Genomic DNA, 16,796 nt, shown 5'->3' on the forward strand with positions numbered 1-16,796 from the left:
GAACTGCTTTCTGTTACAGCAACGATTAAAAGACGAGGCTAAGAAGGCCATTGGACAGTTAGAGCTGCGCACCCTGAAGCAAGGGGACAAGGTATAACTGACCCTCTAATCTCCCAAACTTTACGATGCATCTTTGGCACAGAATCTACAACTTGGTTCTTAGTGCTGAAGAAGAATGCAAGCCTCTACCCTTAGCTTTCTGCTGCAGACTTGATTCCTCTTTCAGACCAGTTCCTCTTCAAACTTTCAAGTTTGCACATTCTTATAAATCTATAGTCGCTTACCTGCGGTGCTGCTTGAGGCAAAAGGTGCTGATTTTCTGGCATGGATACTTAAAGGTAAACTAGTACCATTAGTCAGCTTCTCAGGCTATTCTTTGTGACCAAAACTGGAGGTAGTAGCTTCCAAGCCTCCAAAGTAGTTCCTAAAATAACTCAAAGATGGCTTGCAGCTGTGTTTCTAAACCATGGACATAGACTGCTAGTGATTCTGTTCAAATGTCAGCTCTACTATGAGTAATCCAGGAAATGTGTTTTATGTAAGAGATTATATACAGGAACTACTTTAGATTACTTTAGGTAGACCCCTTTGTCCGCAGTAAGTCTGACTGTAGCTCAAGAGAAGCTTTTCACGCTGGTTAACACTGTAAATTCATTGTTTTAGGAAACCGGTCCTGATGGAGATAGCTGTGCAGTGTGCATTGAGCTGTACAAGCCAAATGAAGTAGTGCGCATTCTGACTTGCAAGTAAGTTGTCTTCTGAACTGCCCCTTAATCTAGCCTCTTGGTAGGCCTCTACCAATTGTTGCTCCTGCTACGTTAACAAAGCTGATCAAACTAAAAGCTGTTGCACAGCAAGAAGTCTGGAATTTGTGTTAAACAATATTTTAAACTACAGGAACTGTGTAAATATTGCACCTGTGGTATACTGCCAATTGACCATGTTTAAAACGTCCGCTGTAAGTGGATTGACAAGTAGAGCTTAGCTGACTACAGTGGCAGTCTGAAGGATTTCAAGGGATTTTTAAAGATTTCTTTCTTTGCTGGTATATAAAAATGTTACCGCTACATTGCAGATGACAGGCAAAGAAAGCAATGTCTATGTCTTGTCACTTAGTTTACTGGTTACTTGGTTACTGAGAGGGTCATGCTCTTGCGAATGTCAGTCTGGTAATCTCGGTTTGTTAAACTATGCTGACTTTTGTGGTTTGGAAGAAAGCTGTTGTATTCTTGCGTGCCTTTCCTGAAATAAAGACCAAAATAGAACTATGGGTTTTTTAATTATTATTGTTCCTCTATAATTCTCTGCTACTATATCTCAATGCTCTGCACCTATGGGAGCCCAGTATTGTAGTACCAATGTATGTATTTGTTAACCTATTTGGACTTGTTGGTATTTTGCAGTACTTAAGCATGTAGATAACTCTAGCTTTGATTCTACTTTCAAAAATTATTTTTAACATGTCTCTTCCTTTTTTGGAAGTATCGACCAAAACAGTCCTTTCCTTCTGAAGTTTAAAATTGTTCTTAAGCTGAGGAGAGAAGCCTTGTTTAAGTAGACTTTTCCAGTGTGATTTCTACATATGCCCCCTGGATGGGACTGCTTTGGCAAACCTTCCAGAATGAGATGGCTACCAGAATGTTTAAGTTAAATGTTGTATGAACTGCATGAATTTCATATGAGTGTGCTTTTACATGGGAAGGGATACAAAAAAAGCACTTGGAAAAATTTAGGCATAGGAAAAATCAAATTCTGAAGGATGGGGAAAAAATTGAAACTGTTGTTCAGCTCTGAGCAATGTTATCTATCAAATGCTATCTAATTTGAGCTGGAGTCACCTTCTACAGCCTAGCTCAAGGTTACAGTTTTGCAAAAGCTTTCTCTGCTTCCAAGTAATAGGACTTCTCTGCTGTTTTGGTACCAATAAGTTGGTCTGTTAAGGTGTTATTGACAAACTTCCTTGGTCTAGTGCTTGATAGTTTAGAATAAAAACTGAGTAAGCTTTCAGGAATGTGTGTTAATGATTATTCAGTTGTCATGTCTGGTTTATGCTAGTGGGTAGTCCTGTTGAGTAATGAATTAAGTCCCACGGGTGGGGAAGCATTTAGTCAAGCTCTAGATACTTTCAGTTGGTAGGAGAGCCGACTTTGTATGTTAGTTCCCTATAAATCCCCCTAACCTTGATATAATCTTGCAAATAAAATATGAGTGAAGAGCAGAGTAACTCCTTTTGAATGTATTCTGGTTATGAAGGTTTGCTGCAGTATGCTTTGCCCTGAGACTGCTTTTAAATATATTTGTGATGCTTCATTCCTCTCGGGCCCAAATGTAGCTCTAATAGGCACTAGCTTAAGATGATTGTGTTTGCTTGATTAAACCCTGCCAAGACCATACTGAAATGCTCTCATGTGTGTGAGTTGTAAACTGATATTAACTGCAAGAACATGCTTGATGATGGTGGACCTCAACGCTGAGAGCCTACTTGTTAAAAGCATGCAACTAGCAATCATAAAAGAAACAGGCCATCAAATGCTCCTGTTGAGTCTAGTGTGAGTCACATCAGTGGTATCTAAGTATGTGGGGTGTATGTGTTTGCAGAAGGCATTCTTATCCTGATAGTCAAACTCTAGACACTTATAGTAGAGGCACACAGAGGTACAAGTACTTAAAATAGCCATGCATCAAGGAAGTTTGAGGAGGTACTGTGACATTATGTTGATGCAGTTGGAAGGATGGGCTGCTTATAGTGGCCTATTTGGAGAATCCTTGTACAAGACTCAGGTGTAGTGTACTGAGTAGCAAATGTGGTGACCACCTTGACTCCTCTCATAGAGTTCTAATTAATATTGAACGGTGCCCGTTCTGCTCAGGCTGAAGGGATAGGTAGATTGCAGCTGGGGCTGGGGAATTCAAGTAGGATTTCGGGTAGTCTTCCCGTTCTGTGTCCTAATTCAGACCCACTGCAGAACTAAGTATCTTCATAGGAGCACATGTTTGCATCTGTAATGGCTATACTTCTAATGGCTAAACTATATTTCATTCCTTGTGTACATAGCCTGCCAAATAGACAGTGGCTACAGAGATGAACTAAATGTGTGGGAGTACAGTTTATCTTGAGGAAATAACTTGGTGAGATGGTTTTCTATGTAGTTTTAACAAACAGTGGCATTTAGTCATATGCTTCTGCATGACAGAAGTTGACCTTAGCTAAGACTGAGGTGTAGAATTTCATGTTGACACTTATACTTGTATTAGTTATCAGCTGGGAACCTATTACACAGTTTTTTGGGGGGAGGGGGGGAAGATTGGTGTAGCACAGATGATAATGTTGAATGTTTTAATGAGTGAGTCATGTAGAGGTACTGCTAAGCAAAAAACAGCTACAGGCTGAGTGATAAACTTGCCATTAGTTTCAGCTGTAACTTGTAGCAAAATAAGTGTATTCATTCTAGAATAAATGAATTCTCAGTGTTTCTAAATGAACCTTGACAGTGGCTGTATAAACACTCTTCCTGGTGTGAAACTTAACTTGCTCGTTACCTTCTCCCACCAGCCATCTCTTCCACAAGAATTGTATTGACCCCTGGCTTCTGGAACACAGGACTTGCCCCATGTGCAAATGTGATATACTCAAAGCTTTGGGCATTGAGGTAAGTCAGTGTTCTTTCCTAGTGGCAAATGCCATTAACAGTATTGCGCTAGTGTAGTGACAGCATATGAGCTGTTTTAGGCTGCTTCTAGAATGCAGATAAGCACGGACCTTGCATGTCAGCTGTGGGATGCTACATGACTAATGGTAGAGCGTACTTCTATTAGTGAAGCCTGCAGCTGATGTGGTCTGAGTTGGTATCTGTCTAAAGCCTCAGGCACAATGACAACTTAAATTGGTTATGTTATGCATGACTGAAGAATTGCCCTAAGTTTGCAGTTAGGGGTGTTTCTCAAAGTTTAGGCAGGCTTTGATAACTAATACTGTCCTTGAAACCAGCCTCTGTTCAGTTATAAAGTACTCAGAGTCCTTGAAGACTAAGCAGGTTAGTACATGTGGCTTTTTAGGAGCCATGTGATAAGAAATGTCTGTGTGTTCTGTCATTGCTCACGGTGGCAAGTGCTGAAGGAAGATATTGTTGCTCTTGCCTATCACTGCCTGGACCAGCTGAAATATATGCCAGAGCCTTTCTAGGGGGTGGAGAGCTATACTCAGTGGAAGGAAGAATCTATCTTCCCTTTTTCCTGCCCAACATCAGGAAGAATTGGCTGAAGAATACAGAAGCTGTATCTGAACCTCCCACTCTAAATTGACAGTAACTGGCTTTTACTTATGAGGCTGGAGCCTTATAGTAGAAGCCTTTTCAATTTTAAACTTCTTCTTGGCTAAAAGTCCAGTAGACTCCAGTCTCTGCAAGCATTGGCCTCCTGGAAAGATGCATCTTCCTACAAAGTTGACACTTAACCATTTTTGCTTCTCCTTCACAAAGGCGGATATAGAAGATGGGGCAGAGTCTGTGCAAGCCACAGTATCCAGTGAAGCATCAAATGTCACTTCAGTTAATGAAGAGGATAGTAGTAGTGAAACTGCATCATCTGGATATGCTTCTGTACAAGGAGCAGATGAATCTGTTCTAGAAGAACATGCACCCTCAGAAAGTGAGTATATTGCTTCACCTGTCTTGTTAGGTTGCGTTATACTTTCCCTGCTTATGCTGTGAATTAGTTTTTTTTTTTTTTTTTCCTTGCTTGCTTTCTTCCTTAGTAACATCTAAGACTGCTTGAATACCTTGAGCTTGCTGTTTTGCAGAGTAATCTTAACCTTCTATTTTTTAAGTGTTTAGCTTTTATACTTGCTAGTTGTTCTCTAATGAAGTACAGCCTAAACTTGAATTAAAAACTGAACTCTAAGAAAAACAGAATTAAAACTCAGAGGCTTACTATTTAAAGGCCAAAAGGAATTTTTTGAAGATGTCCTGCACTTCATCTCTTTGGAAATTACATATTGGATAAGCAAGTGCTGTCTTGCCACTAGATCTGTCTGCTTTAAGCAGTTAATTACTTAGAGGAAACTTCTGGGGAGTTAGTCTTGCTCTGGTATAGATGATGAAGAATAGAAATGACAAATACTTCATACTGAATTTCAGATTTTGCAGAAGCAGAGTCATCTTTGAATGCTTTCACAGAGAACTTTCAGTGGAAAAAGACTACTAGCTTTTTCAAATACCTTATCTTTTTAAACAAGAACAGATGTATTGAAAATGCTTTTTTTTCTAGCACTCAATTTTGCCAAGAAGTGCTTGGTGTTGCTGTTGATTTCAAGTGTAAAGATTCTAGGTAAACAGACAAACTGGTGTAGTTCTCTGCTGGACTGTGGAATGGATTTGGAAAGAAGAGCGAGTGAGAAGCTTTCAGAGGTGAAAAAGATGTGTTCTCGTTGTCCTGCTTAGACCTCCTGCTGGAACCATCCCTAGATGATAGGAAAGTGTGGGATTTGCTGCCACCTGTGGGACATCTTGCTCCAGCAAGTAAAGTGTATATAGGAGCGCTCGAGCTTAGGCACCCCATTAGAAGAGAGAGTATTTCCTATAAGCAAAACATTAACAAAAAAGGTTAATTTGCAACCCTACAAGCAAATTAAGTGATCCTGGACTTGGCTCAGGCCCTCATATGTATTTTCACCTTGAGTGGGGCAAAAACAAGTATTAATGTCAGCCTAGCAAAGTTGGTATGGGGGGAAAGAATTCCCCTCTGAATCACCCTGTGTATCCTGAAACTAGTCTCCAAGAATTACTCCAGAAGCTTCTCTTCAGTAGCCCTTAAAGTCATATGAGATTTCTCAGTCTGTTTATAGCTAGATATTGTAGCCTGACACTGCCTTCTGCTGCTTGATTGTACACACGGCCTAGGAGGTTTGCTCAACCCTAGGGAGGAGAGAACTCCAAAGCCTGGTGGACACATCTAGAAGTTCCAGGTAATGGGCTCACAAACTAATGAAGGCCAGTGGAAGAATGGTAGCTGGGCATGGCTTTGGATTCCCACTGTTCAGGAAGAGTGTTGTGAAGAGACCGCTGCAGTAGGCTTGTGAAGACAAAATGTGTGTTTTGTTTCGTTTTTTTCCTTTAAAGTGGTGAAGCTTGGCTATAATTTCTTAACTTGTTTTTTCTTGTTCTGGATAGATGACAACATGCATCTTGTAAATAATGCATCCCAGCCCTCAGCTGTGAATGTCCTTCCACACCTTGACAACCCAACTTTCGAAGCAGATGAAACACAAGTTCATGAAGTCAGGACCTAGGAACATGCCTAGCAACATGGTGTAAGCCTTCTGCAAGGAGCTGCCAGCTGCTGTCACATGTACATTAAACACCATAAGAACCTGGTGGATGACTGTAGCAGCAATGTTGCTGTGGAAATGTCGATCAAATAGACCTATTTAAATCATAGTTACATGGTTTGCAATACTTAAGACTGTATCTCCCATGTGAAATTTAGTTTCAGTACTCTTCAGATAAAGCTCTTAAACATATAAAGAAAACCATCAGATTTTAACACTAAACCAAATGTTCCATCTTCAGCAAAAGTTCTGTTCAGCATCTGAATCCTTTAAATAGGAGAAGATTCTTTGTTATGTAGTAGCTGTCTCTACTGGGAATTGTTTGACTTGGTTTTTTGTTTCTTGTGTTTTGATTTAGGAGGATTTTCATTGCAAACAAAATCATTTTAATCTGGTCTAATACTTAGCAGACACAATTGTTCAGGTTTAAAGCAACACTGTTTTACCATTTCTGTGCACTAATTTGATAGGACAAAAACACAAACTAATGTCTATCAATCTGGATTTTGCCCAAGGTCTTTGGGTATCTGGTAACCTGATTGAATTTCTTTACCTCTCAACTCCGTTCCACCTACAACACTTTGCTAAAGGGGAAAAAGGGCTTCAGGCTGACAGGCCAAATCTGACTCGCATGGTACTGTAAAAGGAGCAATTCTGGGAACTTTTCAACCTTGTTAACAATAATATTAGACAGTCTGAAAGATCTTCCCTGATTTTGAGTTGTGATCATCTCTAGCACCAGCAATGTGCAGGCGTCCTGGCTTTGCAGAAGTCTGAGATGACTTCGGGAAGACAACTTAAGATGAAAGGATGGATTCTTAAAGGTCTGCTGTGCTTTGTTCAGGCAACATCAGGGGAAGAATCCAACATCTGAACAATGCTGCTGACTATTGCTGTGCATGTCTTGCCTGTGGCAGTGACAGCTGATGTCCTGTAAATGCAACAAATTATTGGAGAAGTCTTCTGCCATCTGTGAAGAGCTGAACCGGGGTCAGGAAGAACACTGGGTGCCTCAATATGAAGTCTATAGCCTTGCCCATCAAAGGTAGCTAAGGACATCTTGCAGATGCACTTTATTTTTATCTCTGTACCTATGGTTTATTTCTAATGCTAACAGAGCTTTGTCTTAGTCTACAATAAAGTACTATTGAATCTGGATGGGAAAAGCAATGCATTTTCTTATCTGTAGTATAATTACAACTGTAAATACTTCTGATTTGTATTGAACTTGAATATGAAAGTGTAAATAAAGCTGTATTCTGATGACCTGTTTATGGCTGACATTGAATGTTTGATACCAGCTCTTACATAGAAAATGATGCTGTTTGTTCTTATGTCAATTTGCTCCATTCCATGCCCCCCAAACCTGAATTTTGAAAGGCTAAAAAGTAGCAGTGCTTGCTCAAACTATCTGGAATAAAGACTGCTAATGCTTTACAGGGTGTTACTATTATCATATGGACTGAAACTGTGTCAAGAGGTTGGCACAAGGCAATCTTGGCTGATCTCTTCAGATCAGCCAGCTTGTTGTATTTCCCTTTTCACTGTCAGATCAGTCTTCGGCATTCCTCCCTTCTTTAAAAGTATTTGTTCACTTGGTCTTAAAGCATTTAAAAGTACATAAATTGCAGATGTTCAGTAGTGCAGTGTTAAATGTCGTAGACAGTTGTCAAATCCCTTGGTAAATTCAGTAGTAATTACAGCCTTGTTAAGCTTCTGCTCTTTAGCTTATTTCACAGGAAAGGCAAGGACTACACAAGTGCAGGAATTCTACCCTACCAGCCTGGCCTTGATTCTGTTCTGCAGGCTTCCAAGTCCAGTTGAGGAAGCGTTAGCTGGTTAAGGCCTCAATTTGTAAGTCTGAACGTAATCGACTCTACTCTGAAGCTGTATCTTGCTGGTAGCTGTGATCATCTTTCTACTGTGCAGCTGAAGTGTGCAGCAGAGAAAAACAGCAAAGTGTAAATATGTAGCCCCTGAATGTTTAATTTCATTTTCATTCCAAAAGCTATTTACAAATGTGTGGTATATATGTAGTAAGGCAGTAGTGTCATGATAATATGCTGCCATGAAATCAACTGCCAGTCTGCCAACTGTTTAACAGAAAAATGATCTGACCATTTAAAAAAAAAAAAAAACTGAATGGGGGGAATTGAGGTCAATTCTGTATGTTGGAAAGTGCTTTGGGTTTTTTTTTTTCTTCTGATCTATGCATCTGGGATGTTTTGTAGGTTTCAAGCCTCTCTATTTACTGTTTTACAAGGCCAATAAACATGCAATTTTTCCATTGCTGATATTTCTGATGGTATGTCCAAGAGTAAGGCTTTACACAGCCTTTTCTCAAGGAATGCACTAGTAGAGTACTAGAGGATGTGGCAGAACAACCAAGTTCAGGAACTGAGCTCATACTACAGATCAGATGCTGTGTATGTGTTCTGTAGAGCTGTGAACCTGCTCAGAGCTCAGGCCAGCTGTGCTTATGTGCAGAAGAATTCTGAAGTACTCTAAAGGGAGAAAAGGAGAGTGCATAACTAAGCAGTGCTTGGGCTAATGCTAGGCAGAAGCACTTAATGCTTTTTTCATTTTGCAGCTTAGCATGGGAGTTTGACATGTTTTCCTGTGTGCGGACTCTATTTACAAATATTGGGTATGGAGGCATTTTGCTTAAAAATGAAAGGGTGCAGATTTCATGCATTCAAAACCTATTACAGTGAGATCAGATCTGTTGCTGTCTCACTTTGGAAAAAATGTTTTATTTCACTGAACTCTGCAGAGGTTTTTCCTTTGAGAACACTGCTACAGTTCTTTCTGCTTTAATGGAATTTCAAAACTGCAGGCTAATGCTGCATTTTCAAGTTTCCATGAATAGCAATTGTCCCAATAGGGTTGTCTTTAGTCCTTAGCTGACCCTGCTTAGAGCAGTATGCCACAGAGTTACAGGCTTGAAATGGCTCAGTGTCTGCTTGTGTATGTTGTAGGTATATATGTGTTATGACATAATAGACTTTCCTTTAAGCAAGATGCAAACAGGAGCCTGCCTGAGGACAGGGTTGTTCCTGAAAGGCAATGCAAGCTTGCAGCTATTGTGCAACGGATTTGGATTTTGCTGTATACACTAACATTTGCATATAAGATGCTGGAAGTAGTAGGCCTACAAGTGGGAACAGTTGCTAAAACCTATGGCTCTTTTGACTTTGTTGGTATTTCAATTGGGTCCCATAGACATTTCAATTACTCTGCCCTCGAAGAGAAAGCAGAACAGGTTAAGGCATCTCCTGTGTGTTTACTCACTGCTGTCATTGATCTCTCTTCCCCAGCAGAGAGCTCTGACATTTCACTCAGAAATGCTTCCATGTTCTCTAAGGAGACTGGGAAAGAATCTCTCAACACGAGAGGAAGAGCAGGTAGCCCTGTGACCCGATACTGGGTTGCTATGGCTTTTGTAAACCAGACTTTAGAGCAGTGGGGTGTTTATTGTCAATCCAGGGCTGAAAGGGAGGGAATTTTTCAGGTGTCACTGTAGAAATGTAGTTATAACAGTGAGATTTTTGCTTCAGGGAAAAGCAGGACTTGTGATGAGGGACTGCAAATGCATAAAAGCAGTCCCTGAGTCAAAAGGGCAGTTGGACTCTTTCTATAAAACAGTGAGATTTAATCTGTCTCAGACTTTAGATGGAAAGATCTGCAGTCATCAAGTGATTAAACAGTTGGACAAAATAAATGCATGCATCTTGGCTGTGTGATTTAATGTAATTTTGCTCCTTGTTTAACATACACTAGCTCAGGAGATAGTGCTGCCTTTTCACTCAGGCTTATATGAATGTTATTCCTGTGCAGATTTGGATAATGATCTGCTCCCAAAGAGGGGTAATGGCTGGTATTTTGGAGCAGGTGGAGGAAAATCTGCTGGCTTTGGCAATTTAATATTGGGTCTAAGGGAAACTTAAGACTGAACTGTGATATTCGGGTTGTTCTGCTCTGTCCCACTGTGAAATAACTAATTCGCTGGTTGTTCAACTACTTGTTATACAAACAGAAACCAACATCTAGTTATATAGCTAATCGTCTTGGCTGTGGTTACTTGAGGGAAATCATTTAATACTTCTAGGAGGCCCTTAATACAGGGAAAGAAATTCTACAGCACTAAATGGATCTGTCTCGCTGTGGAATGCATTGATTAGACTGTCAGATGATTGTGCACTGATTAAGAAAGAATTTAAGTATCTATAAATACATTCCTCCAAGAGGACAGAGGAGCACTCTTTGCATCTGAATAGTTTGTACTTAAGAATTCAACTCCTGAAGGAACGTGAAAAAGAAAGACATCCAGGACCTTGAGCCCAGGGAGAGGGAGAGTAGAAAACAAAACAGATGTTTTCTAAGCAAAAGGGTTTCATTGTTAACAAATTATCTGATTAACAAGTTTGAATCTTGAATAAGAAAGTGATATATGTCGCAACACGTCTAGCCAGTGTAAGATGCCAAATGCCAGGCTCTGGGTAGGAAATGCCAAGGGCATCTCCCCATACAATTAGCGTCAGCATTAAAGGATGAGTTAGATCCTACATGTCTGTATCCTATCCAAAGACTTGTTTAACTGAGGAAAATTAAATGGTAAACCCTCCCCCTGGAAATGGTCTCAGAACAGCAGCATTCATGCAGGAATCATTTGATGGGTTCTGCTGGTAAATCTCCAGGAATGGCCATAGTAAAAACATACCCCTGGCACCTTGCTAATGCCTGTTAGACTCTCAGTCACTTCAGGTGGGCTGATTGAGGAAGCTCCCCTGCAAGGAACAATCTGCTAATACATCTTGAAGTTGTTTGCCTTGTCTCATTGATGTTTCATCTGTGTTAGTACGTGTTGGCTAATGACTTTTAGTTTGTTTTTCCTTACTACTAAAGGTAAAGCACCAGAAATTTGTTGCTTTCTACTCTGTTCTGCTCTAAGCACAGGTAAAATGAAAACAGTTATATTAGAGTTAAATCCATACTCAGTCCCAAAGGTAAATCATTTTAATGCTGGAACTTCTTTTGCTATGGTGTAATGACTGGACTTTTTTTGCCTTTTTTTTTGGTCTCATACCAGTGCAATTCATCCAGTTTTGAAGACTTGCACTGAATTAAGTGTGATTGCATACTTGGCTCTACTTTTACACTGGTGCCTTTGGGTAGATGGTTCCTTCTGGAGCTGGACAGGCATTGCCAAACCGCTTGCTGTGAGTGCTTGGCAAAATCTCGCCGTGCCCATGCTCACAGATGCACCAGTGGCTGGCAGAAACATTCCTGGGAATTAAATGCATTTGGGACAGCGGAAAGGGATGAAGGAAAGGAAGGATGAAGTGACAGAAGTGCCATGTTTGTAATCTGTACACCTGCAGTTTTTTATGAAGAGCATGATCAGAAGAGCTAGGCAGTGAGGATGAATTCCTGAGGGTCTTGCAGACAAATTACAAAAGTACCAAAACCGCATAAGCCAAGCTGCTGTTAAGGCATGGTAAGCGTGTACGCTACTCCTCTAAATTAGGTAGTGCTGATTCTTGTTGGATAATGCAACGGATGAAGCAGGTTGTCTTTTTGTCACACGAGGTGTAAATACACCGACCGTGTGTCAGCTTTAGCAGCTGGCGAGGCAGGTCTGTTCGGCTGGTGGAGCTGGACGACGGCATTCCCTGGTGACGGGGATGGTCCCCATTCAGGTCCTTGCTTGGCGAGTTTTCCATGTATTTGGTCTGCTTTGATGCCTCGCACACGGTGTAAGGCTTAGTTCTGTTTAGAAAAGAACGTAAAAGCCAAACAAAATGCTGGGGGTGGGGGGTGGGGGGGGAATGATTGTTATCTTGTTGGGGCTGAAATTTAAATTCTGCTTGGCCAAAATTTAAAACCACTTTCTTCTCTGGCTAACAGCGATGAACAACTCTTACTAAAATTTGGGTTTACAAATACGGGGCGGGGCTGTCCCCCCGAGTTTGGCGCCAGGTGGCTCCCAGCCGTGCGAGGGGAGGAGGAGGAAGAGGAGGACGCCCCTTCCCACAAGCCCCTGAGGGCCGAAGGAGCCCTCACAGGGCTCTCCACAGGGAGAGGCGGCCGGGCGGCAACGCCACTCCCGCGCGCCCTTTCCGCAACTGTCCCCAACGGCCCAGCAGGCGGCTTCCCCGCGAGTCGGGGGTGGGGGGGGGCGGTGGCCGCGCAACGCCCGACGGGAGCTGTAGTCTGGAGGCGGCGGCGCGGCACGGCCAGGCGCGGCGGCGACGACTACGCTTCCCAGCAGGCCTCGGGGCGGCAGCGGGCGCCGCCTCCGCCTGGGCGGCGGCGCTTGGCAGCCTGGCTGTGTACGTGGGAGCGGGAGGCCGGGGCCACGGCGGGCATGGGCGGCGGCGGGGCGTGAGGGGGCCCCAAGATGTGGCTGAAGCCCGAGGAGGTGCTGCTGAAAAACGCCCTCAAGCTGTGGGTGCTGGAGCGCTCCAACCAGTACTTCGTGCTGCAGAGGCGGCGGGGCTACGGCGAGGAGGGCGGAGGCGGGCTCGCAGGTACCGGCCCCCAGCCGGAGGCAGCGACCCCCCTCAGCAGGGCGGAGGGAGGGGGCCGGCCCCGAGGGGCGGGCGGGCAAGGGGCTGCGGAAGGGTGGAGGGAGCGCTGGAGCGGCAGGGTGGGAGTTTGCTGGTCTTAGCACACCCTGCCCCTGAGGGGAGGAGGCCTGGCAAAGTTTTGGAGCCGCTGGCCTTCCAGGGGTTGCCCCCTCTTCCCCCTCCCTGCCCCGTCTGAGTCTCCAGCCCGAAGGGGTAGGCATCCAGAAGGGTTTCCCATGGGGAGAAGGGAGGTTTGGTGAAGTTTCTGGGACTCCTGGCATGGGATGGGGCCTAGCGATGCGCGCGGGGGCAAGGCACCCGGCGCAGAGGTGCGCGGCGAAGGTGAGCATCCTGGCCGGGCTGGCTGCGACTCTGGGCCGGCTGCCTCCCTCAGGTTTCAGGTGAAGCTCAGATCAGAGCAGTCCGGCACTTCGTGCTAGCCTACCAACCCATTGCTCCAGCGGAGACCCTGGCAAAACGAGGTTTTCAGCCTGTCAGAAGGGGAGAGTTTTGAAGAAATGACCCATCTGCCTTGCTTATGTTGTTTCTGAGTCCCTCTTCCCGCTTGAATCTGAGGCTGCTTGAAACGAGCTCCTGCTCTGGATTTTCTGATCTCTCCCTTTAAAAATAAACACATGATGGAGCTTTCCTGGAAAAGAGTCAGGAGACTGGACCTCAGTTTAATAAACATTTCATGAGAAATTCAGGATATGAAAGTGAATTTCTATTCTTATTTATTATCTGCTCGTATCATTATGCACTGCAGGGACCCAGACCATGACTGAGACCTCTGCTGTAATGGTAGTTCTTCAAACTAGAATACTTCATAATATGGTGGCTCCTATCATTGGCCTTTTCGAGGAGAAATGCTATGGGGAAGCAAAGAGTAAAGTTGATCCTGGGTGGGGTATGGTTCTTGAGTGTTTTGTATGAGCTGCATCTCTCTGTGTTTTCTAGGCTCTCTAATTATGCCACTGTAGAGTGAGTTATATTTAAGTGAATTATATTATACATGAGGTTTAATTGTCTCACTGAAACGTTCATTCATTCTATCTGGTGAATACACAATGTCCAAAATTCTGACTGAAGGATTTCAACTGTAAAAATCAACCTCTCAGATCAACGTAGGGCATCCTTCATTGGTACGTGAGCTGCTTGCAGGGAACAAGGAAAGTGTTGAATCATTACAAAATCCCATATCCTACCCTTCTAGGAATATCATAATATTATAGATAAGTAGATGATGTCAAGCTTTGGCTTTAGAACCATGGGTAATACTTTTCAACCATGGAGGTGTTGTAGGTTAGGCTGGCCGTTCTCTGTCCTGACGTTTTTGGAGACCAAAGCAAGCCAAGCTGGTATGAAGATTGTCTTCCTGTATGACAAATTCTTTTAAAAACTATGACTTAGATGAGAATAAGAACTAGGTGTTCATGCTCTTAAAAGTTTTGATTTTTAAAAAAATGTCCTTGTATACTTACAGCTGGACAGACTTGTCTGACTGATTTTTCCTGCACCTGAGACCTCTAGCTCTAGTCTTCTGTCCCTGATGGTATTTGACAGTGCAGAAAATCATGTGAATGAGATAATTCCTATAGTATGCCTTCTTATCTGTGGCATTGCGTATTTTATTTCTATAACTTTTCTCATAGTATTAAATTCATACAGATTTTATCTGTACAAGTTATCTCTTTCAAGAAACTAAAATAGTGAAATGTTATTGAATTAAAATTGTGAATAAGAAGGATTAACAAGAGAACTGCAAAATTAATGTAGTTAAATTTGTATTTGTAGGTATGAAAATATTCCAACCTCCTAGGTATAAAGTAACATAATTTGCCATTATCTGGTTTTAATTTTTTATTGCTATACGTCACTCAAGAAAATTAGAGTTTACTGCAGAAAAAACAATGAATGGCTATTATGTTATGAGATCACCTCAAACGTGCCAAGTAGAACGTTGTTCTGTTTCTGCTGACCAGCGTTTCCCAGCTGGTGAGACATAAGGTATGAAGTGACAGGCAGCGCCGAGGGGCTGGGGAGCTTTCAGTGAAAGAGACAGGCAGAAGTGCAAGCCTGTGTTGAGAGAAGGGAGGGGAAGGGCCTCGGGATAAGAGTGAAAGAGGAGATAAACAGTGCTGCAGGGCTTGAAGAGAGGTAATGAGGACTAGCTGAGGAGGCAGTGGCAAGGGACTCCCAAGAATGCAGAAGTCTACGTGGTAACGTAGAGTGTAAAGAGGGGAGAAAACGTGTGCTGTGAGGAAGCAGCCAGTAGCAGGAGAAAGGTAGAAACTAAAGAGAAAAGGAGAGATGACAGCAGAGACACTTACCTGGAAGAAGGCTGGGAATTCTTGTGCCGTTCCAGGCTTATAAAGAAAGCCAAGTTTGGATTTGTGTACGTGACCCTTCTGGACTGACTGTTAGAGCAGGACCAGTTTATAATCCTTTCGTGATAGTTAGCTCTTATGGCTTGTACCCACCCATAGCCTAGTTGCTAGTAAGTGTCATGGATAAAAATATTTCGTGCTGTTTTTGCTTAGACTTTCTTTCTTCAGGTATGCACCTGCTTAGCTTTACATTCCGTTTTCTTTTCTTTCTTAGACCTCACCTAAGGATACGGATACTTTAACCTGTTTGACTGGTTCTGTCTACTTCCTGATAATTCAGTGTGCAGTAGACTATCCCAGATAGTTGCTGTATATCTGGCAGTGCAATCTTGTGACCAAGTCTTCCCTGCTCCTTCTGTCTTCTGCAGAGGCGCTATGGGAGAACTACTTGGGTTTCCCAGAGTATACTGATAAAAATATGGTTAGGCAGAGTGCCCTGTGTGCCAAAGCATAGTTGAGATGACTCAAAACCTGCATTGTGAATACATAAGCTGTAGCCAAGATCTAGTGAGATGAAGCATGTTGGTCACAAAGATGTTGCTTTAGTTACAGTTTAGGCAGGAGCTTAATTAGAAAACAGGTATTCCTGGAGTAGTTATATGAATGAGTATTTGCTGTTGCAAAATACCGATCATTCACTGAAACAGATCCCTCACAGAAGGCAAATTATTTCTTTTCTGCTTCCATTGTTTCCATTTACCTCTTTCTGCTTGAGAAATTTAAGTAAGATGGAACTGCGAGAGACAAAAATTTATTGATAAAATACATGGTTGCAACTAGTCTTCCCAGCTTGCTGTGTGTTCCATGCTTGGGAAAAAAGGGAGTTCCCCAAGGCAGGGAAAAGTCCTGACTTTTCAGTTCTGGATTCCTTGTGGCAATTACTACAATCCTGAATCAACAGAAGGGCCTTGCTTTAAAAGACATAGCTTGTTGTCTGCATCATCCCTAGCTAGCTCACAAACAGGAGGTAGGAGGAGAGGGAGACAATGCATGTGTGCTCTGGGGAAAATTTTCCTTGTCTAGTATCTGTCAAAGGAATCATGTTAAAGTTTATTATCAAGAAGTGGATATCAATGGCGATGAGCTTGTCTCTGACAGAATTTTCCATTGGACCCGTTCAAAAGTATTTGGTGATCTTTGTACAAACTTGGAGAAGTTTATTTTAGTAGGAACAGCAAGACAGGAGAAGAGACTCAGGCTGTAACTAGGCTCAGTATGCAGCAAAAAGGATGCTTACTTTTCAAAACATAAAGGTCTGTGCTGTGGCTTTGCTAAATGTACAGTAATAGAATAAAGAGCAGAGACCATTAATACCTGCTGCTGTTTTAGCAGACTGAGCTTTTTCTGTGACTTGCTTGTAGCAGATTCCTAACTGTGATGGGAACAGAAAGGTAAAGGTCTGCTTGCTATATTAATAAAGGTCTGGAAAGATCTATGCTGAATATTTCTTCAGCAGCTGGAGCAAATTTTTTTTGCAGTGCATATATTTGTGAGACAAATAACGCCACACTGTTA

The 16,796-nt window shown here is 42.5% G+C and overlaps 2 protein-coding genes across 6 annotated transcripts in view; both read left to right on the forward strand.

Annotated features, from left to right (window-relative positions):
• The window catches only part of RNF128 (ring finger protein 128), a 29,086-nt gene extending 22,652 nt beyond the window's left edge, over positions 1–6,434 (forward strand). The window contains 6 exon segments of the mRNA XM_068956749.1: positions 20–91; positions 664–746; positions 3,554–3,650; positions 4,479–4,647; positions 6,168–6,277; positions 6,279–6,434. Coding sequence (XP_068812850.1) covers positions 20–91; positions 664–746; positions 3,554–3,650; positions 4,479–4,647; positions 6,168–6,277; positions 6,279–6,311 — 564 coding nt within the window. The 3' untranslated portion in view covers positions 6,312–6,434.
• A 6,169-nt stretch (positions 6,435–12,603) lies between these two features.
• Positions 12,604–16,796, forward strand: part of TBC1D8B (TBC1 domain family member 8B) — a 42,975-nt gene continuing 38,782 nt past the window's right edge. For 4 of the 5 annotated variants that reach the window (XR_011143407.1, XR_011143408.1, XM_068956750.1 and 1 more), the window contains exon 1: positions 12,604–12,855. Coding sequence is in view for 3 of the 5 variants with exons in the window: in XM_068956750.1 (XP_068812851.1) it covers positions 12,726–12,855 (130 nt within the window). In the remaining 2 variants the exon portion in view is untranslated. The remainder of the gene's footprint in view (positions 12,856–16,796) is intronic. The other variant, XM_068956752.1, reaches the window with a different exon arrangement.

This window comes from Struthio camelus, chromosome 11 (genome assembly GCF_040807025.1).
Source record: "Struthio camelus isolate bStrCam1 chromosome 11, bStrCam1.hap1, whole genome shotgun sequence".
Taxonomy (NCBI): Eukaryota; Metazoa; Chordata; class Aves; order Struthioniformes; family Struthionidae; genus Struthio; species Struthio camelus.